The sequence below is a fragment of the Heptranchias perlo genome, chromosome 18, assembly GCF_035084215.1.
Source record: "Heptranchias perlo isolate sHepPer1 chromosome 18, sHepPer1.hap1, whole genome shotgun sequence".
Classification (NCBI taxonomy): Eukaryota; Metazoa; Chordata; class Chondrichthyes; order Hexanchiformes; family Hexanchidae; genus Heptranchias; species Heptranchias perlo.
The window spans coordinates 40733495-40761073 of NC_090342.1; the positions used below are offsets into that span (position 1 = coordinate 40733495).

The following is a 27579-nucleotide window of genomic DNA, read 5'->3' on the forward strand; positions in this document are numbered from 1 at the left end:
CAGGAACAGGAGTAGGCCATTCAGCCCCACGTGCCTGCTCCGCCATTTAAGATCATGGCTGATCTGTGATTTAACTCCATATGCCTGCCTTTGGCCCATATCCCTTAATACCTTTGGTTGCCAAAAAGCTGTCTATCTCAGATTTAAATTTAGCAATTGAGCTAGTATCAATTGCCGTTTGTGGAAGAGAGTTCCAAACTTCTACCACCCTTTGTGTGTAGAAATGTTTTCTAATCTCACTCCTGAAAGGTCTGGCTCTAATTTTTAGACTCTGCCCCCTACTCCTAGAATCCCCAACCGGCGGAAATAGTTTCTCTCTATCCACCCTATCTGTTCCCCTTAATATCTTATAAACTTCGATCAGATCACCCCTTAACCTTCGAAACTCAAGAGAATACAACCCCAATTTGTGTAATCTCTCCTCGTAACTTAACCCTTGAAGTCCGGGTATCATTCTAGTAAACCTACGCTGCACTCCCTCCAAGGCCCATATGTCCTTCCGAAGGTGAGGTGCCCAGAACTGCTCACAGTACTCCAGGTGCGGTCTAACCAGGGTTTTGTATAGCTGCAGCATAACTTCTGCCCCCTTGTACTCTAGTCTTCTAGATATAAAGGCCAGCATTCCATTAGCCTTCTTGATTATTTTCTCCACCTGTTCATGACACTTCAATGATCTATGTACCTGAACCCCTAAGTCCCTTTTGACATCCACTGTTTTTAACTTTTTACCATTCAGAAAATACCCTGTTCTATCCTTTTTTGATCCAAAGTGGATGACCTCACATTTGTCTACAATGAATTCCATTTGCCACAGTTTTGCCCATTCACCTAATCTATCAATATCCCTTTGTAATTTTATGTTTTCATCTACACTGCTTACAATACCACCAATCTTTGTGTCATCGGCAAACTTAGATATGAGACTTTCTATGCCTTCATCTGAGTCGCTAATAAATATTGTGAATAATTGAGGCCCCAAGACAGATCCCTGCGGGACTCCACTAGTCACATCCTGCCAATGTGAGTATCTACCCATTATCCCTACTCTCTGTCGCCTTTCGCTCAGCCAATTTCCTAACCAAGTCCGTACTTTTCCCTCGATTCCATGGGCTTCTATCTTAGCTAACTGTCTCTTATGTGGGACTTTATCAAATGCCTTCTGGAAGTCCATATAAATAACATCCATTGAAATTCCCCTGTCCACTACTTTAGTCACCTCTTCAAAAAATTCAATCAGGTTTGTCAGGCACGACCTACCTTTCACAAATCCATGCTGGCTCTCTCTGATTAACTGAAAATTCTCGAGGTGTTCAGTCACCCTATCCTTAATTATAGATGCCAGCATTTTCCCCACAACAGATGTTAGGCTAACTGGTCTATAATTCCCTGGTTTCCCTCTCTCTCCTTTCTTAAAAAGCAGAGTGACATGTGCAATTTTCCAATCCAGAGGGACAGTTCCTGAATCTAGAGAACTTTGAAAGATTATAGTTAGGGCATCTGAAATGTGCTCACCTACTTCCTTTAAAACCCTGGGATGGAAACCAGCTGGTCCTGGGGATTTGTCACTCTTTAGTGCTATTATTTTCTTCATTACTGTTGCTTTACTTATGTTAATTTTATCGAGTCCCTGTCCCCGATTCAATATTAGTTTTCTTGGGATTTCCGGCATGCTATCCTCTTTTTCTACTGTAAATACTGACGCAAAGTAATTGTTCAACATGTCCGCCATTTCCCCATTGTCAATGACAATATCCCCACTTTCAGTTTTTAAGGGGCCAACACTGCTCCTGACCACCCTCTTTTTCCTAATGTAACTATAAAAGTTCTTCGTATTGGTTTTGATATCCCTTGCAAGTTTCTTTTCATACTCTCTTTTTGTAGCTCTTACTATCTGTTTTGTGACCCTTTGTTGATCTTTGTATCTTTCCCATTCGCCAGGATCTGTGCCATTTTTTGCCTTTTTGTATGCCCTTTCCTTATGTCTTACCTCTTTAGTTGTTCATGGCTGTTTTTTTTGGCAAGTAGAGTTCTTGCCCCTCAGGGGTATAAACTGATTCTGTATCACGTTAAATGTTTCTTTAAACATTTCCCACTGATCATCAGTCGTTTTACCCATTAACAGATTTGCCCAGTTTACTGTGGACAGTCTTTGTCTCATCCCATTGAAATCAGCCTTACCCAAGTCTAGAATCTTAGCAGCTGATTCACTTTTTTCCCTTTCAAACACTACATTGAACTCGATCATGTTATGATCGCTATTGGATAGATGTTCACGCACAGTTAAGCTGTTAACTAAATCTGGTTCATTACTCATTGCTAAATCTAGTATGGCTTGCCCCCTTGTTGCCTCTAGAACACACTGCTGCAGAAAACTATCCCGGACACACTCAAGAAATTCACTACCTTTCTGACAGTTGCTAGTCTGCTTTTCCCAATCTATGTGAAGGTTAAAGTCCCCCATTAAGACCACTATGCCTTTCTTACACGCTTGTCTAATCTCTGCATTTATACAATCTAGCACTTCAGAGCTGCTGCCAGGGGTCCTATACACAACTCCCACGATAGTCTTAGATCCTTTCATATTTCTCAATTCAACCCATAAGGTCTCTGTTGGCTGCGTATCTCTCGTTATATCCCCTTTATCATTGAAGTGATTTCATCTCTAATCACTAAGGCTACTCCTCCCCCTCTTCCATTTTCCCTATCTCTCCTGTAGACCTTATAACCCGGTATATTTAGTTCCCAATCCTGACCATCCTACAGCCATGTCTCAGTAATAGCTATCATGTCATACCCTCCAATTTGAATTTGAACCTGTAGTTCATTTAATTTATTCCTTATACTCCGTGCATTTGTATATAGAACTCTTAGTTGGGCCACACACCCTAGCCTGACCTTCAGCTTTGATGCTGGGTTAATCGCCTTACGCTTTCTAGTTTTTATTTTATCTGTCGTGCCTAAAGTACACTTTCTTTCCACTGCTCTACGCTTTTCCCTTTCGCTTGTTCTTGAACAACTGTTTGTACAATTTGTATTGTAAATTTCCCCTGGGTCTTCCCCTCTCTTGCTGCTCTCAACTTTACTCCCTTCTGACTCCCCGCTCAGGTTCCCATCCCCCTGCCACTCTAGTTTAAACCTTCCCCAACAGCACGAGCAAACACCCCTGTGAGGACATTGGTCCCGGTCCTGCTCGGGTGTAACCCGTCCCGCTTGTACAGGTCCCACCTTCCCCAGAACCGGTCCCAAATCCCTCCCTCCTACACCATCACTGCAGCCACGCATTCATCCGGTCTATTCTCCTGTTCCTATACTCACTAGCACGTGGCAGTGGTAGTAATCCTGAGATCACTACCTTCGAGGTCCTGCTTTTTAATTTATCTCCTTAAATTCATCTTGCAGGACCTCATCCCTTTTTTTTAAACCTATGTCGTTGGTACCAATATGGACCATGACTACTGGCGGTTTACCCTCCCCCTCCAGAATGCCCTACAGTCGGTCCGTGACATCCTTGACCCTAGCACCAGGGAGGCAACATACTATCCTGGAATCACGTTTGCGGCCGCAGAAACGCCTATCTGTTCCCCTTACAATTGCATCCCCTATCACTATAGCCCTGCCACTCTTCTCCCTCCCCGCCTGTGCAGCAGAACCGCTCGTGGTGCCACAAACTTGGCTCTTGCTGCTTTCCCCTGATAAGCCATCTCCCCCAACAGTATCCAAAGCGGTATATCTGTTTGAGAGCGAGATGGCCCCAGGGGACTCCTGCTCTACCTGCCTAGTCCTTTTACTCTGCCTGGCGGTCACCCATTTCCTTTCTGCCTGCGCAATCTTTCCCTGTGGTGTGACCACCTCACTTTTGTCCCTGTACAAGACCTTGGTCAGGCTTCAGTTGGAATACTGTGTCCAGTATTGGTCTCCTCACATGGGGGGTGATATTGAGGGTTTGGAAAGGGTGCAGAGGAAGGCCACTAGATTAATTCCCAGTTTAAAGCATCTTAGTTATCAAGATAGGCTAAAAGAGGTGGGACTCTACACTCTAGAGAAGCATGGACTTAGGGGAGATTTGATCGAGGTTTATAAGATGATGAAGGGAATAGATTGTGTTCGTGTTGACAGTTTGTTCCACTTAAATAGGTTAGGGATGACCGGGTGGGGGGGGGGGGGGGGGGGGTCACAATTTTAAGTTTAGGTTAGATGTCACGAGGTGGTTCTTTTTCCAGAGAACAGTGGACCTCTGGAACAGGCTGCCGGCTTGTGCAGTGGTCGTCAATTTGCTGAATTCCCTCAAGCGAGAGTCAGACCTGTTTCTGGCTGGGGCAGAGATCACCTCTTACAAAAGGTAGGAAATGTATAGAATTATCAGGGCCAGAGTAATCTCCTGGACCAGTTTCGATTGCCTAAGGGAGTCAAAGAGGAATTTCCCAGATTTGTTTGGGAAATAGGCCTGGGTTTTTAATCTGGTTTTTCACCTCTCCCAGGAGATCGCATGGTTTTGGATGGGGTGGGGAGAGTATATACACAATTGTGTGAGACAGGCTGGGTGGGCCAGAGGGTCTTTTCCTGTCCATCATTGTTCGTATGTTGTAATCCATTTGCGATGTTCTGAGGACATGAAAGGCACTATGAAAATACAAGTTCTTTTATCAATTGTGATAAAAAGGAAGCATTTTTACCTCAAATTTAGAATGGTATTGGCTTCTTTAATTCTGCCAGTTTATAAAAGGTTATAAAGCAGCTTCACTCATAGATGTCATGTGCCAGTGTAGCTCAATACAGTTGCTGAAACAACAGCTCAATTTGTTGGAGACTGGTGTCTGAGGCCAGGAGGGAAGCAAGCCATTCAATTCAAATACAAACATCTTTTGGGATTTGTTACGTTATGTTTTTGATTTACAGCTTATTTTTAATTAACAGCTATTTAAAGCTGGTTGGTATTGATCAACCTGTCTTGTTCAAATCAATGAGTCGGTCTAAAGCTTTTGAAGAGTCAGGCCAGATAGTTTCCATGGATGGTGGGAAAAGGAAAGAAAACATTGTACAAGAATATTACTTACATCATAGTTTAGCACAGCAGTCACAAGCTACTTATTATTTTCTACTACAAGAGGAGCTAAACTTACAGTATTATGTTATTGCTACTATTCACTTGTTGTTTTACAATTTAATACATTTGTTTGGCAGTTAAAGATAAACCCTAGGTCTACCCTAATGTTATTCTGTTACCTTTTGAAAACAAGGAAGATCATGTGAAAGCACGGGATCAAAACAGTAGCTGAAATAAACTAAACAGGGCTCTCTGTTTGTTCCCTTGGCATACGATACTTTTACCGAGATATCTGGGAAAGTGAAAACAGTCTCTCTGGGACACAGAATAACATGGAACACAGAAGTCAAAAATATCTCGAGTACAAGAGTAAAGGAACCCCCAAAAGAAACACTAATATCAAACAGTGTGAATTCAATCCAATAACATGGTTCAGGTGCCATTTATGATCTGTTTAAAAATCTGTGGCCCTAGGATTGCCATCTTTTGCCAAGCCCAAAACCTGGCAGATGTTGGGATAGGTTTGGGTGTTTTGAGATTTACTTTACTGTTGATGAAAAATCAATCAAAAACCTTAATAACTTCAAAAGTTACTGTCTCCGCATAATGAGACTATTTTAAAAATATAGATTTTTATTGTCTAGTTTACCACTTAAAAGTTTTCACACAACACATTCAAAAACTGATGTCCTCAGTCAGACATGTGACAACCCTATGTAGCCATCAATGATGGACATTTCCAATGTGAGAAGTTGCCAGAGCTCGAATTCAAAATTGATCCCTTTTCTTTATTGCTCATGAAAGATATCAAGAAAATACTGTTAGAAAGCAGGGCTAGCTCAACCTCCCTAGAGTAAGCAAAAAGGCTTATACAACAACAGCAGTAGAAACAACTTGTATTTATATAGCACCTTTAATGTAAGAAAACATCCCAAGGCGCTTCACAAATGGGTGTAAGGAAAATAGATTCTGAGCCAGAAGGGAGAAATTAGGAGGGGTGATCAATAGCTTGGTAAAGAGATAGGTTTTGAGGACGTTTTTAAAAATGGAGCGAGAGAAAGATGGTGAGGTTTAGATGTACTTCCAAAGAGTAGGAGAGAGCAAGTGAATGCTTTGTCACTAAAGATGGGGCAAAGAGAGGGGGAGTGCACTGAAGGCCGGAGTCAGTGAAACAGAGTGTTCAGCAATGATATGTGGCTGGAGAGAATTGTAGAGATAGGGTGGGGCAAAGCCATGGAGGGATTTTTAGATAAGGACAAGGATTTTAAATGTGATATGTTGGGGGGTTGGGAGCCAGTGTAGGGCAGTAGGGACGGGGATGATGGGTCAGCAGGACTTGGGTGTAGGAAAGGATATGTGCAGCAGAGTTTTGGACAGTTGGAGTTTATGAAGGGTGCAGAATGAGAGAGCAAAGAGAATGTTGGAATAATCAAATCTGGAAGTGACAAAGGGAAACAGAATGGTCAGGAGTTGAGTGAAGAGGGGAAGGAACAGGAGGAGGATCTTATGAGCGAGATGAGCTTAGAAAGGGCAGGGAGAATATCGGCGAAGAATTGCAAAGAGATGGAGGTCCTACGATAGAGTGGGTAGGAGACCGGGGTGGGGGAGGAAAGGAATGGTGGTGGACAAGACCGGCACTTCTAACACAACCATAATTTCTCTGGTCCCTTCCCCCCATCCTGTGATAACAAGCCCATGTGGCATATTTGAAACCAGCGGAGGAGCTCACTATGTAGTAAGTTACACATCCATGTTACAGCTCTCTGTGGTGAAGTGTGGTAATGAATTTATGACAGCGGCCCCCGTGGAAGACACTGCTCAAAAGTGAGCCCCTTTGACAGGGTGTTTGGTATTGTGGACAATGTATCCCTCCTAGCTCATTTCCACTAGCTAGAAATCTACCAGCAAGAGCTGGCAACGGTCGCTGTTCAAGTGGTGGAAATATGCAGTGTTGCAGGCTTGGATTTCTCCACAACAGTACACTGGTCAGAGGAAGGTTATTTAAAAAGCTCAGTCAAAAAATGTAAACTGCATAGTGGTTCTTCTCTGAGAGAGGAAAAAAAACACACAATACCATCAATTTGGGGAATGCCCAGTTCCTGGAAGAATCTCCACTACAGAAACCATGACGAGGCCTGCTGGAGAATAACTATACTTCCTCCTATCTCCAAGTGTGTTTCATTTCTCCTTCATCCTAATTCTAAATACAATAGTCCACAATATGTACAAATTGTCACAATGATGTCACAACATGCTAAATATTATCAACACACATGCAGTGTCACTAAAGCTTTGTAAAGGGTCTTGAGGAGCCTGGTTTCAGACAGCAAGGCCCCATTAAATGTGGATGACCAGTACAATGATATGAGTTCAATGACCAAGCTTTGACACCCTCCCTCCTCCTCACCCCCAGATGGGAGCTTGTGTACAACTGTGTTGACAGTTTCCCACTTGTACCCTATGTGGGCAGAGATCAGTATTGCAGATGTGCAAATTCAAGGTCTGTCATACATTAGCATTTCAGAGTGGTGACTGAAGAAAAATATGTCATACTGACCTGAAGATACTCAGTGAAAAATGATCCAAGCTCAGTTTTCAACAACCGCCTGTACCAAGAAAGGGAAAATCAAGATTAAAAGTGAGTCTGGACAGTCTCAACCAGTTCCTGGATGGCATGGATCCACAGCACAAAACTGCCCTTAACTAGTAAGCTCACCCAAACAGGCCATAGGAGGATGGTATGAGAAAGGAAAAAATGTCACATTGTTGCAGTAAGTGGTACTTTTCTGAGTTTGCGACCAAGGCACATTGTTTGGACAGAGTAGAGTGAGCTTTACTCTGCATTTAACTATGATATACTGACCTTGGCTAGTGTTGATGGTGACACTGGAAAGTGTTCCCACACCTCGATGAATAGTAAACTTAACAAAGGAAACAATTACCAACTCAAAAGTCACACAAATTAAAAGCACCACTTCAACTTAATAATGCTTTAAAACAAACAAAAACGTTGACTAAAACAGAATAAAATCACTCAAAACAAGCTACACATGCGCGTGTGCACACATACATACACACACAGTAAAAAAACAATGTGTGTTCAAGAATACACAGCACAGCATAGGTTTCAGATGGTTTTGGATCAATCTCCCAGTGTCACTTTTATGGTTTAACACCATTTCAACCTCTTGACTTGCTACTAGCAAGTGAAACACTCCACCCCATGTGTTATGTTCTATATTTATCATCAACACATTTTTATTATTGCAGTCTGTTTTCTGTACATTTCAGGTCAAATATCAGTCACTGGGAGTACTCCATTAAGAGTTTGCACCTCAGAATAGGTGAGAAAATTGGAAAAAAAATAACCACAGCTGCTTATGGTACAATTTAAAGCATGGATTTGGAGAGATTTTAGACTTCAACAATGTGCATCTTTACTGATGTTAACTTAAGTCTTTTATATTGAGTTATGTGACTAAGCCTCTCTATATTTGTTCACCAATGCTGTCATTAGCACTGTTTGAACTAAATACTCAGAAAATAAATTGAAACATGTAGAAAAAGTGAAGCAACATGAGATGCATTATTCATAGTTTGTAAGTGTTCACTATTTAAATGAAGGGCTACTCCCTCTGTGGGGAAAAAGCACAATGAGGTGTGAATCATATAGACAGGAGGGTCCCAGATTCAATCCTTGGTTTATGCTGAGGTCGTTGATCTCAGCCAGGGCATGACTAATAATACTACAATGCTGGGATAGCATTCAGCTCGGAAAGGTAAAGAAGTTGTCCAGTGTTAACCGGTAGTGCTGGAATTCATTTAATTTATTTTAATGTGGTGCAATGAGTGTTTTCACTGGCACAAGTGTCTCTTACTGATGTTACACACAGCATATTCCTTATGCAAACCTTGCCACACATACACACCAACAAATTGAGGGCAGCTAGAAAGCTCTGCTGGTACAGCATGAGAGACCTATCAGAGGACTGTGATTTGAAATCTCACAGGGAAAGGTTGCAAGTTCCATTCCTGGTCTGTGTTGGGTAAGCCCATTTCAGCCAGGGATGCAATGGGCGCATTACAGTTGGTGTAAGGAAGAGTTTGTTGTTCCTCTCCTGATCACTATCTAGTAATCACTACTGGAAATGCAGGTGTGGACATCAACAGAGGACAGAATCAGGCTCAGCTGAGATGAGCCAGTCAAATAGCCCACCCCAAGCTTGAATATATTATAAAAATAGCCATATAGGTGAATTACAGGAGGACCACAGTTGCCTTAAGTGCATTCCCAAGAAAGACTTGCTGCCTTGTGTTTAAGAGGGGTAGGGAAGAAAATGGGAGGAGGAAAAAAATAAGGTTGAGTTTTACGGTCCTGTAGGAGACCGTAAAAGTTTAATGCACTGAAATGTCCCAACTTGGACACTTCCCAGCCATGATTCCAGAATAAGAAAGGATGCTGATCATTGTTGATCCCTATGAAGCTGCTTGCTTGCTGACAGGTCTCGTAGCTAACACCAGCGAAGCAGACATGAAAATATTTGTCACTGGGGAGAAGGGGAAAGGAAAATTAAAGTGCAATTACCTTATACCAGATAGATTTACTGTCTTTTCACATGCCCTAGCTGAGGAGAGTATTTTATTACTGAAAGCACCATTTTCCCTCACCAAAACTTACCTTCTCCATAAGAAGAAGAAATTCATGAATGACCGGCTAATCACAGTGGATCAAATTAACCATGGGAATTGCTTGTTTTAAGACCTCCTTCTTAAATCAAGCATGCTCAATTAAACAGTCCACCGTTTCAAGGCGATAAAAAGGTTCACCTCATAAATACACAAATGCTTGCCTCCTGCTCACCTGACTCCCTCATTGAGATTATAAAGTTCATTATCGGGTAAACCTTTCCGCTGGAACACAGCAATTACAGCATTCTGTATACTGGAAAACAAAGAAAGGATGTTATTCAGCATTTGTCTAAAACTGGAGCAATGTAATAGTCATGGGACTTCACACTGGTACTGCCTGTTAGCACATTGCAGTGACTGGTGGTCAGTCGGACTTCTGCATTTCAAGTTAGTAGCTCACATTTTTTGCATTAAATTTCACGCAGTCTTATAAATTATTTGTCCTTTTTTGACTCCAATTAAATTAAATCAATCCAGTGGTGAGGCTGGGAGGTCGCTGAGCGGCTGCCAGCTGTGAGTTAAAGTGCAGTTAATTTCCTTTATTAATAAGGATCTGGTGGGTTTCACTAATTAGTTTAAAAGGGATGACTAAGCATAACTGTACACAGACCAGGACTAGTAGGTGCAGGTTCACACACAAGGGGCTTGATTGATTAACAAAGACTGTTCACAGGCCTGGCCCTTTTCTTTGGAGGAAGGCTCTGATCATATTTCTACAAACATCTAGTGGCAGAAAGCAGGCTTTGCATTAACTTTTCTCTTTTCAAATATGCAATTTCTTAAACGTTAGCAGCGTTACAAACAATTCCACTTATTTTAAAAAAAACTATTGCAAGCATGAGATTAATAATAAATACTTGCCTTTCACAGGCGGATGTCTCAGAGTTTAATACAATTCTATTACAGAGAAACTAGTTTCAAAGTACCCATCTGGGGACACAAGTTGTCTTTAGCATGTACCCATTAGCTCAGCAAGTTAAAACCTGTTTGAGGAGCTCTGTCTAAGATGCTCCAGCTGCAGATGATGCCAAAGATGTATATTATTGAGAATTCAGCCCATCACTGCTATATAGGCTGTTTACACAAATCATATATATCTTCAAATACTTAAAAGCATAGTCTTGGGTTGTAACTCATTTTTTATTATGTATGTTAATTTATTGTATAAAATTCAGTAGTTCCTTTGTAGATATTGCCCAGCATATAAACAGTGTAGCTAGCACCTCACTCCTGAACGTTTCCTTTGTGGGGTGAGGATGAGGGCATCCAATAAACCTGACCTCCTTTTGGTGATGCAGATTACTGTGCTAAACCCAGAAACGACAAGAATCTCTGTTGTTGAGGTAATGTTCCTTGGTAAGACCAGGGTGCATGCACCGCACAGCAGGGAGGGCTGTTGAATATGTCTGGGAGTGGGACTGTATATCCACTTACTTGGGATGAGAGCGGGCAAACTGGCGGTCGCGAACAGGGAGTGGGTGGAAAAAAACGCAGAACTGCAAATACTGGGGAAGTGAGATATATTAGCAGAGATGGGTAATTTTAACCTAACTCACCTGGAGGGAAATCCACGGGATCGGGTGGGACGCCGGTTTTACACCCCGCTCAATTTACTCCCCATTGACCTCAACAGAGAGTAAAATCAGGCGGGGTGTAAAACCCGCGTTGCACCCAATCACGATTTTCCACCCGGTGAGTCAGGTTAACCCACCCAGTTTACCGACGAGCGGGTTAGGTTAAGATTGCCCCCCTATAGGAGGCAGATTACAAACCCATTTGAATAGACGGATCTGCGGGTTTGTATAATATAAATTTGCATCGGATAGGTTAGATTTTAAAAACAACAACGAGCGAGTGTCATTACTGAGGAATAAGCCCCATTTGTAAACAGTGTATGTGGGAGCGCGGCTGCTCGCAGCCTTTTACCTGTTCCAGGTGGCGTTGGAGCCGGCGCGTCTCTGCTGGGTCCCCCGCTCCTCCAAGGCTGCCTGCTCGCTCTTGCCCAGGTCGCTGAGGCTGGGTGAACTCATGAACTTCGGTCTGCGGAAATTCCTCATGGTTAGTACAAAAAACGCACACGGCAAAGAGAGAAGCCCGCGTGGGTGTCTGAGAGAGAGGAAATCTTCATTGAGGGGGAGGGGGGGAAGAAAAGAAACCTTTCAGTGCCCACAGTCAAGTTGGCCTCAGAAAGGACCACATTTGATAAAACCGAGCCTGACCCCGCCAAAAACCCAACTCTTATCAAAGTGGTTTTAAAAACAGAAAGAGTCTCACAAATAACGGTTAATATTTCACCAAGAGTTTATATTTTTGGGGGAGGGAGCACTTTCAGCTGCATTCCACATTCCAGTGACTGCCGACTGTGGTAACTGTAAGCAGCAACCTACAGTAAGTACAGGGGGAAAAAAGTCACACACGTAAATAGTGCACAACCCACACATACACTGCCGGGCAGCGGATCTGACAACGTGACTCAATCTGTGCTGCTTTCAGAAGGATTAGTTTGTGAGGGAAAAAAAAGTTTTAAAATATATTGGCAGCGGGGTTTAAGCAAAAAATAAAACTTTCATCAAGAACAAGAAGAAGGCCAACAGTTCCATTACAGAAAGAAAGTGCGAAACGCAACAGTGTGCAAAATGTTCCTGTCGCAATTTCCTTAAATAGAACTAAAAGGGAGAAAATCTTTTATGACACTTTGCACCTTGTACTGAACATAGTATGGGCACCAGCTCACTTCCTGCCATTGTACAGATTGGTCACACGTTTTGAATTAATTGCTAAAAGTGCAGTTTTAAAAAATGTTTCTATTGACCCTTCAAAAGGTTGGAGGGGGAGGGGAGTTTCCGCTTGTTTCCACTAGTTTTGTGCCCACATCCCACTGTAGTCTGGGTGGAACCGGCCGGACCAGTGCAAAACATCGGGGAATTTAAAACGTAGGTGAGTTACGCCTAAAACCACTTACATTTCTGTTTTCCTTGATCTTTTACGCTGGTTCAAGATTCAATTCGGCAGAATCAGGTCCCGCCCACAAAACTGGTCATGCCCCCAGATCGATATTGAGATATTCCGCTGGTTTGGGAAGGCTCTTCAAATTGCGCTAATTTTTTTAGGCGCACAGGAACTAGTAAGCACGTTTTAAAAGTTTTTCATATCAAAAAATATTTAATTTACTAAGAAACTGACTAGTGTACACAAATGAAACTACTAAATAGTTCAGTATAATTTTTTTAAAGTCATTTTCAGTGATTTTGAATCAGTAACTCACAGGCGGCAGACTGGATACCCTTATTAAAAATGCTAATTTTTGATGATAAACCCATTTTCAGCTCTATTAATAAAACAGCACCAGGTTATCATCATAAAGTACATCAAGGAACACTTCTTAATAGAAAGTTTTTTTAAAAAAGAAACAATTACATGCTATACACTGCCCGATTGCGCTGGATCATGGAAGATTTTACGTTTGTGATTATGTAAATGAATTTTAGCGGAAACTTGAAGCGTAACCAAGCCAGCACAATTTCATATGCATCTTGGGCACAATTTCCCAATTGCGCCCAAAGCGTAAACTCTACCCCCACGTTTTTAAATATTAATTTTAAGTTGAACAAAAAGTTGAACAATTTGTTGTGTTTCACTCTGAAACCTCACCCACATTAAGAGCTCATGAGTCTTATGCTTGAATGGAAACAATTAATGATTCAGATTCAGGCACAGAATTCAAATTAATTAAAGACACTTCCCATGCAGCACTGGCTCAATGGTAACATTCTTACTTCTGAGATGAAGATTGTGACTTGAAGCCCCATTCCAGAGACTTAAGCACATAAACTAAGCTGACATTTCACCACTGTAACTTCGGTAGAAGCTTGGCAGAAACTCCATTTTCAGCTGAAGTTACAGCGCCAATGTGGCAGAAGTCCCGATGAAATGCATCCCGTTGTTTTATTTTATAGCAAGGACTTTTTTAAGCATGTAAAAAGTAAATGGATCGTCATAGACTGAGTGGGCCCAATTAGAGATGAAGTACTTGAGAACAAGGGAATGGTGAAGATGCTTTTTAAGAAATTATACTAGAGCCATAGAGAGGGTACAGCAAAGATTCTCTGGAATGATACTGGGAATAAGAAATTATAATTGGGAAGAAAAGGTCAAAATTTTTTCATCGAAACAGGGAATACTAAGGGGGGAATTTATTAGAGGTTTTCAGAGTCATGAAAGGTTTTGAGAGAGTATATAGTGAAAGATTATTTATGCTGGTTGGCAAATTGGTATCAAGGTATAAATTCAAAACTAGAACTAGATGAAGAAAGAAATTAGAAGTTTTTTTTTACACAGGTTATTAGAACATGAAATGTTTTGCATACAAGTAACAATTGAGGCAAATTTAAAAGGGACTTTGATAATCATTAGAAAAAGATATGGAAAAGGGTAGGGACATGGGATTAGAGTACATCACCCCGATTGAAGCATTAGCAGTAGCTCAGGTAGCAATAGCCAAATAGTTGCTATAATTTATATGATTCAATTTAAACCAGAGTTGCAGGATTAATGATTACCTAGGTAAATGTACAAGTAATGTAAAGTAGTTCATACATGATACATAAATTCCAAATGGGAAGGTTTCAATGCTATACAAATAACTAGATGAATGGTTTGTTTTCCATATGCAGGGAACTTTACATCTTTTGCTTGTATTTTTTGAAACTTATAAATCTCTGTAAACTGATTGATATGCCTAAATGTTTTGTAGTTTTGCACTAAGTATGTAGATATGCAGTGTGGTGAACCCCTCTCCCATCCCTCGGCCTCCGTGAAATTCCATTGTTCTTCATTACCCTGACAGTCTACTCACTCTGATGTGGCAGGAACCAGTTGTTGCCAATGGAAATCAAGGGAATAAAATAGCATTTTGTATATAATGTGCAAAATAATTGCAGGTGAGTAAATAAATTGATGGTATAGGGCTTTCAGGTGTACTTGTGGATTCATGAGTTGCAGTCAGACTGGCCTAAAACTAACTCAGGGTAACAGGCATACCTGCTGTTCACCTGTGACCATCTGTTATTCTGCATGCCACGAACTAACCGTGGTAATTCTGACCATTTGGCATTTCTAACATGCACAGTCAGACAGCCAATATCATTTTAAGACAAATTGTCACATTAAAGTTAATTAAGGAACAACAGCACAAGCAGATTAAGCAATTGTAACAGGATATTTTTAAAAGGCAGAAATGCATGATAAAATGATCAAAAATGTGTATTAAAGTTAAATTGTCAGTGTCAATTTAGATCAAAGACCTTAGTGGCATTGGTCTTGAAATAATTGAATTAAAATAATTTGAGCACATTTTGTAATCGAATCATAGAATCGTTACAGCACAGGAGGCCATTCAGCCCATTGAGCCTGTACCAGCTCTTTGTAAGAGCAATCCAGTTAGTCACAATTTTTTCTCTTCAAATATTTATCCAATTCCTTTATGAAAGTCACGATTGAATCTGCATCCACCACCCTTTCAGGCAGCGCATTCCAGATCATAACTACTTGCTGCGTAAAAAAAGTTTTTCCTCATGTCACCTTTGGTTCTTTTGCCAATCACCTTAAATCTGTGTCCTCTGGTTCTCGACCCTTCCGCCAATGGTTAGTTTCTCTTTATTTACTTTATCTAAACCCGTCATGATTTTGAACACCTCTATCAATTCTCCTCTCAACTTTCTCTGCACTAAGGAGAATAACCCCTTCTCCAGTCTGTCCACGTAACTGAAGGAGTATATTACCAGACCTGTCCAAAGTTAAGCCACATCTCTGTTTTAGCTACTACATCATATCCCTCCATAGTTATTCATGCTTCTAACTCTCCAATTTTGTTCTGAATATTTTGTGCATTGATACACATAACACTTAACTTTGACTCCGATTTATTGGATTATTGACTTTTATACTTTTCCTTATTTTTCACCCTTAATTTTTGATTATCTCTTGCCCCCTTTACAACAGTGTTCTTAGCTCTCACTGCCTCATAGTCTCAGTCTCTGTCCCTTTCTTCTCCGATAATATTTTCTCATGATTTATTTGAACCTCATTGGCTGTAAAGCACTTCAGGACATCCTGAGGTTGTAAAAGGTGCTATGAAAATGCAAGTCTTTCTTTAACATGTTCTACTGGAGTTTAAAGATAGTTTCAAGTGCTACAGCCACTTGCTGTGGAAAGCTGTCCCTTCTGAAAGGCTAGGTGCTAGAACATGCAGACATCAGACCTCATCAGATGATTTCAATGGCCTTTGACTCCTGGGCCAGGAAGTTGTCATTGTTTTGGAACCTGATTACAGAGAGAGAGCTAATTGCTTACCCACCTGAGGAGTCCGCTCTCAACTTGAAATTACATAATGCAAATTATCTGTTAATTTGAATTGAATTCATGCAAAATATGCCTTTCATTGAAAATTTATTATTTCATTCGAACCTCCCCATTCAAAACGTTGGTGAATTCAAACTTCTACCCCAAATGGGTTCTGACCAGTGAAATCTGCTGCTTAATTTTGAATTCAGCTTTGTTCAAGCATGCCAGAGCAGCTAACCTTCTTTGGTTTTCCAATCTCGTCTTGTTGGAAAAGACAATTGAATTTGCCAAAGAATTTGTAATTGATCCTGTTTTTGCATCATGGATCAGCTGCTTCCAAAACCACCACACAATCGAAGTCCAGATCCACACAAGGGGAAGCAAGCAATGTTCCCACAGAAAGCATCGACAATTGGGCTCCGTGATTAGGAATTATTGAGAATTTCAAAACCCCTGTGTTACTCTGCCTGTAATCTGCAGAAACAATAAAAAGGTGTGAATGGCTCGTCTCATAAGAGTGGCTGAGTCTTGGCATCACAAGGCTGACAGCTGTGGGCTCATGTGAAGTACTGGTGTCTGGAAGCAGAATCCATTGGCAACTGCTTTCAGCACTGTAAATTCATACCACCAGCAGGGGAAGCAGCTGCATCTGACACAGGTGAGGATCTCACACAGATAACAAGAACTGACTCTGAAGCAACAAACCTCTGAGCTATCCGAGTTCTCCATAACAACAGCCACCACACGTGAAATTTGAATGTATCATAGGCGTTGAAAGGGAGGCCTCGACGTCCAGATTGTTGACTGACATGGAAATTGTTGATGATGTATGGGAGAATGCTTCCACTAGTGGGACTGAAAGTGAAGAAGAGGACCAAGTGAGAGAATCCAGTGAGCAGAAGTAGTGGAACCAGCCCTCATTATGGCCATGGCATCCAATTTTGTGTCATACTGATGAAGTGGCTGACAATTAAGCTGGATGTCCTGATGGAACTTTCTCTACAGTAAGTACTTTGTGGACGAATGTGCTGTCAGCAATCATAGAGTAGTTTGTGAAGTGACTGAACATTGCATTGCACAGCTTATACAGTGTTCAAGTTTCAGTTACGTGCTTTTCACGACTTGCTTTGATTTTTTTTTGTGCTGTTCCAAAATTACTTAATTTGAACTACTGGATAAGCCAAATATTCGTTGAGCAAAAAATGCATTTGAATGAACGAGAGTAGACTGCATGTTGTTAGTAGGTGTTACAGCCAGCCAGGTAACACTGTATATTTTTATTGTTGATTGTAAATGTCAAGTGCCTGAAAAACCTGAACTTAAGCAATTGCTTTCCCACAGCAGCAGATGTCCCACAGGATGACTCAGACTTAAAAGGTTGATTGGCTGTTCAATGTCCAGGCAAGAAATATATTCTGAAACTTTTGGCCATTTCATTTTGGCCATTAGGTGCCAACCATGGCTCAGTGGTGGCACTCTCGCCGCTGAGTCAGAAGGTTGTGGGTCACTCCAGAGACTTGAGCACAATGTCTAGGTTAACACTCCCAGTGCAGTACTGAGAGAGTTCTGCACTGTCAGAGTTGCTGTTGTTCAGATGAGATGTTAAACCTAGGCCCCGCCTGCCCCCTCAGATGCATGTAAAAGATCCCATGGCACTATTTTGAAGCAGGGGAGTTCGCCAATATTTATTCCTCAACCAACATCAATAAAACAGAATGGCCCAGAAATTGCTCTGAGCGGTGAACCAATGGTGCCCGCCGCTCCTTAGATTTGAACTCACCCACTAAGTTACCACAGTCTTTTTGCGTCAACTTGTTTTAATTGAGAACTGCAAGAAGTGCAGCGTCCTTTCCCGGGCTTCTCTGAGCTGTGAGAGGGGGAAAAGGATTGCTATGTCCCCTCCACCAATCAGCTTGAAGCAAGCCACGCTGTGAGAACCAGGAAGTGAATCTCATTCACAAACCGTGCAGAGTAAGAACCAGATATGATTAGTAAATGTACTATAAAATCAGATAGAAAAAGCGAAATAAAGAGAGGGTAAGGTTAAAAGACTGAGATAAAAAGAGACAGAAAAAGTAAAAAAAATTTAAATTTTAAAATTTAAAAATAACATTTTTTAAATGTCCAAAAACTATTAAAATCGGGAGCAATGCAACTCCACGTTTTTAAAAGTTAATTTTCAGTGCCAGTGAGGTTATTTGGCAGTCAATACTTACCACGTCGTTAAAAGTTAGTTTAAGACTGATATAACTCAGCGTACCTTTTTTTCTGGCAAGATTAGTTAGTTTCCAGCTCAGCAGGAATGCAAGTTTTTGCTGTTCCATTGATTCCTGCCTGTGATATCTCTTTAATGTGAAGCTGTCAGATCAGCAGGGAATCAGGAAAAGCAAGTTCCTGATTTCCGCGTTTGACTGCGCATGTACGGTCACCGGAACTTGCTCTTCGATTTGCCCATTAATAACGGTGAGCGCTGTTAGGCTCACTGTTATTTTACGAGCAATTCCGGCATATTATCTGGTCGTTTATCTCATTATTGTTTGTGGGACCTTGCTATATGCAAATTGGCTGCTGCGTTTCCTACATTACAATGGTGACTTCATTGGCTGTAAAGCGCTTTGGGACATCCTGCGGTCATAAAAGGTGCTATATAAATGCAATCCTTTCTTTTTTTTTCTATTTTAACAGTTCTTCTTATTCTAGAAATATGAAGGGTTGAACAAGTGAAAGTCCATTGGAGTGGGTTCAACCTGACATATAAGTTTGGTGTTAAGGGCATTTGTCCAGGTTCAGCTTTATTTAGACAGTTATTGAAGTGTCATATCTTTGATTATGTTGCAGTGGGAGTTGCGAGTTGTGAGCTGTCCCAACTTCTTGTTACTGTTTAATTTTTTACTTTGTAAACCCAAATCATAGATTATAGCCTAATACCCACATTCACACAGTGTGGCTATTCTGCCTTCATCTGAACACCAGGACACGAGAGGATCGTGACATTTCCGTTGAGCAAATTACAGTAACAGGGGCATCCTGCTCAACCCTGGGAATGCTGCGTACCAGATATTGTGCACATGAGCTCACGTTTCAGTCTGTAAGGAATGACGGCTCACTTATGATGTGGTCCTCGGCGCTGATCATGAGGGAAATATCAGGCACAGTCTAAACATTGTAACACTTGAGTTTAAAACAAAAATATGTATTTTGAACAAGGTGCTCTGAGATACAGCAGAATCTCAATTGTTTGCTATAATGGAGCAAACTCTCCCTCCCCCGGTTGGATGAGGCAAATTGGCTGATCATTTAAGCATAGCCGAATTTTGGACTAGCATGTATTTTACAGCAATACTGTTGGCATTAGAATGAAGACACATACAATGACTTCATTGATTAAAGTTCATCTTTCTTTAACTGTGAAGGTTATTTATGACAGACAATAAGAGATTTGTATTACCAGGCTGTGCTATGATGTGATGTCTCATGCAAGGCTTTGTCCCATAAAAATTCTGGTGGATAATCAGGAAGTCAGACGTTGGGAGTGCAGATAGTGAATGTGCCACTATATATCTGTGCTTTGCCAACATTCTAAAAATAACATTTAGTACCACAATTGCTAAAGTGTGACAGATTTCTAACCCTGAATGAAGGATGATTCCAATTCAAGGGCAGAGCACCTGTGAAAGCTCTTTAATCATTTACCCAAGTATTCAAAGTGGACATTATTGTCAGGAATTTATGACTTGCAAAGTTGGAAATTCATGTACATAAGCAAATCCTCTACTTAGCGCTCTCTGAAATAGTCGTATGGTTGCATCCACTGGAATTTTCCCAGTGTTTTACAAATTAAGTCCAGAAATTCAGAGAGGGAAATTTTTTCTGGTTACACTTTCTGAAATAAAGACTTGCATTTACATATCGTCACATAGTATCCTTGTCAGAAACATCTCAAGGCACTTCAAAGTCAATGAATTACAATGACCGTTGTGTCAAAAGATGTATTGGTCAGTTTGCACATAGCAGGAACCAACAAACAGGAATTAGATAGATGACTAGTTAATTTGTTTTTGGTGATATTGGTTGATGGAGGAATGTTGGCCAGGACACCAGGAGAAGCTCCTGATCTTTTTTCAATACTGCTAGGGAACTTTTAATCTCTGAACAGGAAGATGGGCCCTTGGTTTACATCTTATCCAAACCTATGGCAATGGAGCACTGGACAAAAATGAAGGGAAAATTCAATATTACAAAATAAACACTGGACTTCAGCACCATGGAAACACCAGTATTTAATGAAGAGGTGAGCTGTCACCATGGCCAGCTTAACCAACTGGAATAACCACTAAAGGGCAGTAGAAAAAAGCAAGCCCAACCAATAACTAGCAGCTCCAACAGGGCAGGTCATGGCAAAGGGAAGGCAACATTTAACCTCGTTCTGGATGGAGAGCAGGGCCGGGTCTGGGACATCTTGTTATGCGAGTCAATATTCTCAACAATCACTCTGATGAAGTTAAAGTACTGCCTGCAACTGCTGGACAAAAACCTAGAAGCTATATTAAGATGTGATGAATTCATGCCAGAATTCCACACTTTGGTGAAAGAGAAAGATTGAAAAGTTTCACAGTGATTCATGGTAGATGTTTGTTAATAGGTGAAGTACATTTACCTATGTTGTGTGAAAGAAGTTTTCTACTAAAATTAGTGCATGTGGCTAAAACGGTGTAGTCGTAGCCATACCTGTGGCCAGTAAGTGATTTCTATTGGACAACATGATTTAGAGATAAAAGGAGATCAGCAAGGCAAGTGACAGTCCCTTCCTGATGTGTAAGATGCAATTAGGATGACTGTGTGCTAAGAGGAATTTATTTTCTTAGTGCTGCTGCTAAACGGTTTGAAGTGGGGGTTTCACCATTTAAAAATAATCATATAATTGATAGTTTCATTTTGTCTGGTTTTTAAATTTCAAATAGTAATTGTTGATGATAATAGTGTGAGGGAGCTGAAAATGCAGAGTTGATACTGAATCATCGCTGGCCTTATGGCTGCATGCCTATTAATGTTAATTCTGCTCCTTAAAATTGGGCTGAGTTATTCTCTATGCCTCCCCAATAAAATCATTAATACTTTAGAAAACATTTTAGAAGACTTTACAGAAATTAGAGAACAAAGGAATATATTAATGTTGGTCATAACTCTATTTGATTTTTAAAAGCAATCCTGATGTTCAGATGAGTGTAACAAGAAAAGAGTTCAAGCATGGTTTTCCATCAGTTGTTAAGGTTATGAACATTACCATAGTTAATGCCTTACTTGCGGTTATTGTTCTGGTGGGCGCTGAGGCATCAGTTATTTGACTACTGCTGAGGGAAATGTTTTCATCAACTAAGCACACACTAAAGCAATAAATGCTTGTACACTTGGCCTCGGATATTAACTCCTTCACTGGCCCATTGGCTTTGAATGTGAAGGCTCTCATTTCTTTAATTTCAGGTAATTCTTCATGGAATTATGGAAGAAACAACTGTGAAGAATAGCACAGTTACCAACTGCACCTCTGTTGTTCTTCATGGATAACTATAAACCTATCCATAGTTTATGCATGGATACTAATAGCATAAACAAATAAGCATTGCACAGGCTCTGCCTCAATAGTTTGATCCATTTTGGATTTGTGGAACTCAATGGCCATTTGGTTACTGAATAAAGCTTCTGATTACACATTCAACACTTATTAAAACCGCATGGTTCTTACTGAAGCACCCTTGAAGAATAATGTAGATGACAAAACTGTGGAGCTTTGGGGGAAACAACCCACAGGACACCGTCACTGGATAAAATTTGTGTATTTTTGTGAACACTTTTCCAACAGAAGTGCTTAGTCCTAAAATTACATCTCTTTATCATACAATGTCCCATTATTTAGTGTATTTTACTTGAAGGCTGACTAGGCCAGAGAAGTATCTCACATTGGTATTTTCTTCTCCCATGAAAATCAATGAAAGGGTAAGTGCACATTTAAATACCAGCCCACTCAGAACAAAGTGCATCTCTCTTGGCCTTCTTGTTTGGTTACATTGTTGTTTAATGACTTTGCGTAAGAGTGTGTTACAACTACTCTCTTTTAAATAACTACTAATGTTAAAAGCGCAACTGTCTTATTGAAAAAAGTAGTTGGCCAATGTTTTTTCATATGAGGAAACAGAGGAACCATAGTGGTTAGTTCACACTAAGGTGTAGACTCTATAAGCCCTCTATTTGCCAGTGTGTAACTTCTATAGCTCATTGTTCATAACATGTTGCCATTGTAGCCTACTGTTTGTCAGGAGTAAGGTTCTATAGCCTAGCATTTGTTTGCATGTGACCTCTACAACCCATCATTCAGCTGCATGTAGTCTCTGTATCTCTCACTTTTGGATGTTCTTACTGAACCCGGTCATGTGTTAAGAGCACCCTAGCTAGGGTTGCCAACTCTGGTTGGACATATTCCTGTAGGTTTCATCACACAATCTCCTGCCTCCTTTGGCCCCACCCACACACTCCCACCATTGGTCGCCCGACACGTCCATCCTCATGGTGCACCACCTTCCTATGCCAATCGGAAATTGAATAGACACTTCATTATCCGATTGGATGATTCTTCACTGTCAGTCAACGCCTTTTATTTACCATTTCCAATACTTTTGCAACTAATAAACAAAAATGTTCAAAGAAAATTTTTAAAAACACAATTTTTTTTTAATGCCACTATGATTTTTCTCCTGGATTACTCGCAGCACTGTCCTGGAGATTCCAGGGCAATCCTGGAGGATTGGAAACCCTATCCCCAGCATGGGATCAGAACCCATGTGAATGATGCAGCATTATGATCATTGAACTGTGCTTCCCCTCAACACATGCACAGTCAGTAGGATGAATAATAGCCATGGAACAGTTCATAAGCCAACAGGTCAATTTCGCCAAACCACACATGTTTTCCATCAGGCATCAAACAAGTACAAAAATTGATATCAGAATGATATCTTGAGGACACATCTGATGGACTGCACTTGGCAAACTTCACCCAATGAGGCAGCATGAGATCATAACTAGCACTGGTTGATACAAGGCCTGTTCTGTACTACTTAAAAGAAATGGGGCAATTTGTAAGTAGCGCTCAGAAAGTCAGCAGAGCAGCTACACCATCCGCTCATTTGTGCTGGCATGACTCCTAAACCATTTTGAGGCCCTGGCCTCGTTTCCATGTTGTTGGTGAGCTGCAGCCACTAGGCGGGTACCCTGCTGCAGCCTGCCGGTTCTGGAAGGGCTGGAGATCGTCAAGCTCCCATGCTGATACAGCTGGCAGCTCGGGGCAGGGGGGCGTCAAACAAGCTGGCAGCAGGCTTGCGTTTTTGAAAAAAATGTAAAGCTTCCTGGATCGTTTTTGAGTGACCTCCAGCAGTCCATTTAAGGATCGCTGGTTGGGCCACCACTGGTACAAATGGGCAGAGCGTGCATGGTGCAAGCGCTTCCCTTTTGTACCTGAAAATGCAATTGGGATCCTACAACCGGGGTAGTTCCTACATTTTCATTTTTAAACAGCCATTCAACTTTATTTCATGCCCATACAGACCCAACTGAAAATTGCATCACACGGACCTTGGGTATTTGACCCTATTTGATCCTTAGCTGAGCTTCTGACCGCATATCCTCTCCATCACTAAGACCGCCTACTTCCACCTCTGTAATATCACTTGTCTCCTCCCTTGTCTCAGCTCATCTGCTGCTGAAACCCTCAGCCAAGCCTTTATTACCTCTAGACTTGACTATTCCAATGCTCTCCTGGCTAGCCTCTCTCTCACCTTGCACTCTCCATAAACTTGAGTTCATCCAAAACTCTGCTGCCCGTATCCTAACTCGCTCCAAGTCCTGTTCACCCATAACCCCTGTGCTCACTGACCTACATTGGCTCCGGTCCGGCAATGCCTCAGTTTTAAAATTCTCATCCTTGTTTTCAAATCCCTCCAAGGCCTCAACCCTCCATGTCTCTATAACCTCCTCCAGCCCTACAACCCGCCGCGATCTTTGCATTCCTCCAACTCTGGCCTCTTGTGCATCCCCAATTTTTATCGCTCCACCATTGGTGGCCGAGCCTTCAGCTGTCTAGGCCCTAAGCTCCAGAATTCCCTTCCTAAAACTCTCCACCTCTCTACGTCTCCTCCTCTAAGATGCTCCTTAAAACCTCTCTTTGACCACCTGTCACCAGTCCTAATATCTCTTTATGTAGCTTGATGTCAAATTTTATTTGATAATGCTCCTGTGAATTGCCTTGGGTCGTTTTACTATCTTAAATGCGCGATATAAATGCAAGTTGTTTTTGTTGTATTAATGGGGTGGCCGAGATGCACCCACACTATTTCCCCCCCACCCCCTCCCCCCCAGCCACCCAATTTTCAATTGCTGGCCATCCGTTTTTCAGATGAGAAACGGGCAACCATCAGTTGAAAACAGCCCCAATATATCTGAACTGCCACATAAACCTAAATGTTGTATCGGGTAATAATTTACTTTTACTCAGCCAGCCTTTGTTCTCATATTTTGTTCATTAGCAATGTCGGTCAGAGATAGCCTGACATTTTGGGTAGATATTCAGTGACTGATGAATATAAATGCAGTCCACAGGCTGTTATCCTCTTTCAGAGTGTTTGCTGGAGGGTGGGGGGGAGTGATGGATGCAGCTGAAATTTTACACACAGTATCTGTTTCCTACTTGGACCTGAGCAGTGGCTTTAAGTTATAAACGTGAGAACATGTGGAGACCCCAATTGCTGTGTCGATATCTGTAACTTTCTTTTTTTGGGGGAAAGGATATTTTTCTGGGTTCATTCTCCTCTTTTTTGATGTAAATTCCCTATGTATTTCTTCAGCTCTCTGGCCTGACACCTTATACACAAACGAATCTCTACACACTCAAGATGGTTCAGATGAGGAACTGAATATGGCTATGCTTGAGCCTGTGTTCATTTCTGCTTCATGGGATGCAGCATTAGCCCTATAGATATATCTTTTCAATCATTGATAATTCAGATGAACATAGTTATCTTTCATGATCATTACACATCATGTTCCACATCTTTATCTCAGCTTTGTACAAGTGCTGCTTTTATACCCATGGAGTATATTCTTGTTTCTTCAAGTACAGGATAACTCGAGACTCTCACCTCCCACAACAAACACTTTTTAAAATGAAAATAAATCAGCTGCACCAATTCTGAGCCTCGCACATTATCTACGCACTTGAGAACTTCTCTCCTCGTCCATTACTATTAATAAAAACAAACTCAAAATCCAGGACTAAGAAATGAATATACAATCATCTTTCTATTCTGCAATTTGGCTTCAGGAGAGTTATTAATTTTTAGGTGGGAGGTGAAAATACCAAAACATACCATATTCAGAAATTTTTAACGGTTGTGCCAGAACTGGCCTATTCTTGTAAATAAACCAAAGCTTACATTGGCTTGGATTTTCCTCCAAATTAATGCACATTTTGGGGCCGATTTGGGATAGCAAAAGGAGTCAAATTGTTCTTGGACGCTACTGCCTCAAATATGCTACAAAAAGACTGCACCTGGATTATCCTCCAAAAGAAACATCAGTTCCAACTTTAAGACTACCGGGAACCTGATCCACCTATGTAATTGGGGTCAAGGGGGCGGGGCTAACCCCTAAATTTCCGCCTCTTTCGTACTGCTTTTCATTGGGGATACATATGTCTCAAAGGGAATCCCTTCATTCTTAGGTTAGGAAGAAAAAGAGATGGGGAAAGAAGTGGTGGAGGAGGAAAAAGCCAGCTTGAAGGCACTTGAAGTGAGGCATTACAGAAGGTGACCCCTATACATTCATCCCAACCCACAAGGGTCTATAGCCCAAGAAGATCTTACTTAGACTTTTCTGGCCATCGTGGCCTCAGAAGGCTGTGCTTCTCCCAAAAGGCTTTCGGGAGATATGTCATCTGCTGACTGAAGACCTGCAGCCCACTTTCACCATAAGAACAGCATGATTTCTACCAGTCAAAATCACCACTGCCTTAAATTTCTCTGTGATTGGATCCTTCCAGACTGCATCAGGTGCCCTTTGCCACATTCGTCAGACAGCTGATCACCACTTCTCACAGGTGCAAGGAGCAATTGACATGGGGCACTCAAAGTCCCATTTAACAATCCCCTCAATTTTATGACTAAGAAAGGTTTTCATTCTATTAAAGTTCAAGTGCTCAATACCAATCATCTTATCCAGCACATCAATACCTGATACCCAGGAAGCTGCTATAATGCTTTCATTATGTGACAACTGTCATGCCAGCTCTCATGACTCAGAATGGCTGAATGGTGATGGGGGCTATCCCCTGTAGTTATGCTGATGACTCCTGTAGGCTTCTGTAGACAGAGGGAGACAACAGATACAATGAGACTACGCCACTACAAGAAGTGTCATAGAATAGAACAGAGGAATTCTCAAATCCTGTTTTAGGTGCCTGGATAAATCTGGTGCAGCCCGACCTTACAGCTCTGCAAGAGTCTCAAGAATCACTGTAGCTTGCTGTATTCTGCATTATATCGCAACGAGGAAAGGCTTGCTGCCTCTGGAAGCTAAAGGCGACGATGGAGATGGTTGGAAGGACCTCCTTCCCCACAGCATGAGGAGGGTGCTTAGGAAGGGAAAATGTGGAACAGGACAGCCAGCAGTCAAAGAAAGGAGGATGCAACACATAGATCAGTGCTTTCAATAAAGGTTGACTCACCAAATAAAGTCACTTCATGCCTCCCTGTTCTCCCCTCATAACCTTACAATATCTCACTGCCTAAGACTTTTGAAAAGGTCCTCTGTAAGACAAAAATCTACATTTCCCCTGCCCTCTTCTAACCCCAAAAAGAGAAAGCACATGCCGAAATGAACTCAGAGTTTCATGTGCACAAATTGTGTGTACTTTACAGACAACATATCCACCAAAAAGTGCCAACAATTCCAATCACCCCATCTGTAACTACTTCTTAGTAGCGTGTCTACCCTTTGTGCCAGCTGATTTACTGTAGGAACTCCCAATCTACTACTCCTAAGGGGTGCTCCGAGTGAGATGAGGTTGCATGGTGGGTGGCTGTGACAACCCCTCTCTTGAGTCTTAGTCTCCTGAGGTGACTCACATCTCAGGGAAGCAGCTGTCATTACTTTAATGCTTCAGAAATTAAGAGTTTGGAGAAACAACTTTGACGGTCAAAAAGTTTTCTGTCATCGTCTATTGCAAGGTTTGATATCCAGTCCAGACTAATGAGATAAAAATAGTCTCTTCTTCTTTCTCTTCTGATGGTTTCAATCCAGTTCCGAATGGATGTGAAGCTATAGAACAAAACAGCCCATAATTTGGCACTCAGTGTCATTAAATTTTCAGTCTCACTCGGAAAGCCAAAAGACCAGGTGGGGATAGAATTTGGACCTTGATTCTGCAAATTGTATTTAAAGATCCCTCCAATGGCTCA

The 27579-nt window shown here is 41.4% G+C and overlaps 1 protein-coding gene across 3 annotated transcripts in view; it reads right to left on the bottom strand.

Annotated features, from left to right (window-relative positions):
* The window catches only part of LOC137334794 (proline-rich protein 5-like), a 101027-nt gene that overhangs the window by 61022 nt on the left and 12426 nt on the right, over nucleotides 1–27579 (bottom strand). Inside the window, exons 1-4 of one of the 3 annotated variants that reach the window (XM_067999773.1) lie at nucleotides 12008–12307; nucleotides 11660–11773; nucleotides 9906–9986; nucleotides 7602–7650 (exon numbers count right to left, since the gene is read on the bottom strand). In XM_067999773.1, coding sequence (XP_067855874.1) covers nucleotides 7602–7650; nucleotides 9906–9986; nucleotides 11660–11763 — 234 coding nt within the window. In that variant the 5' untranslated portion in view covers nucleotides 11764–11773; nucleotides 12008–12307. The other 2 variants (XM_067999772.1, XM_067999771.1) reach the window with 2 other exon arrangements.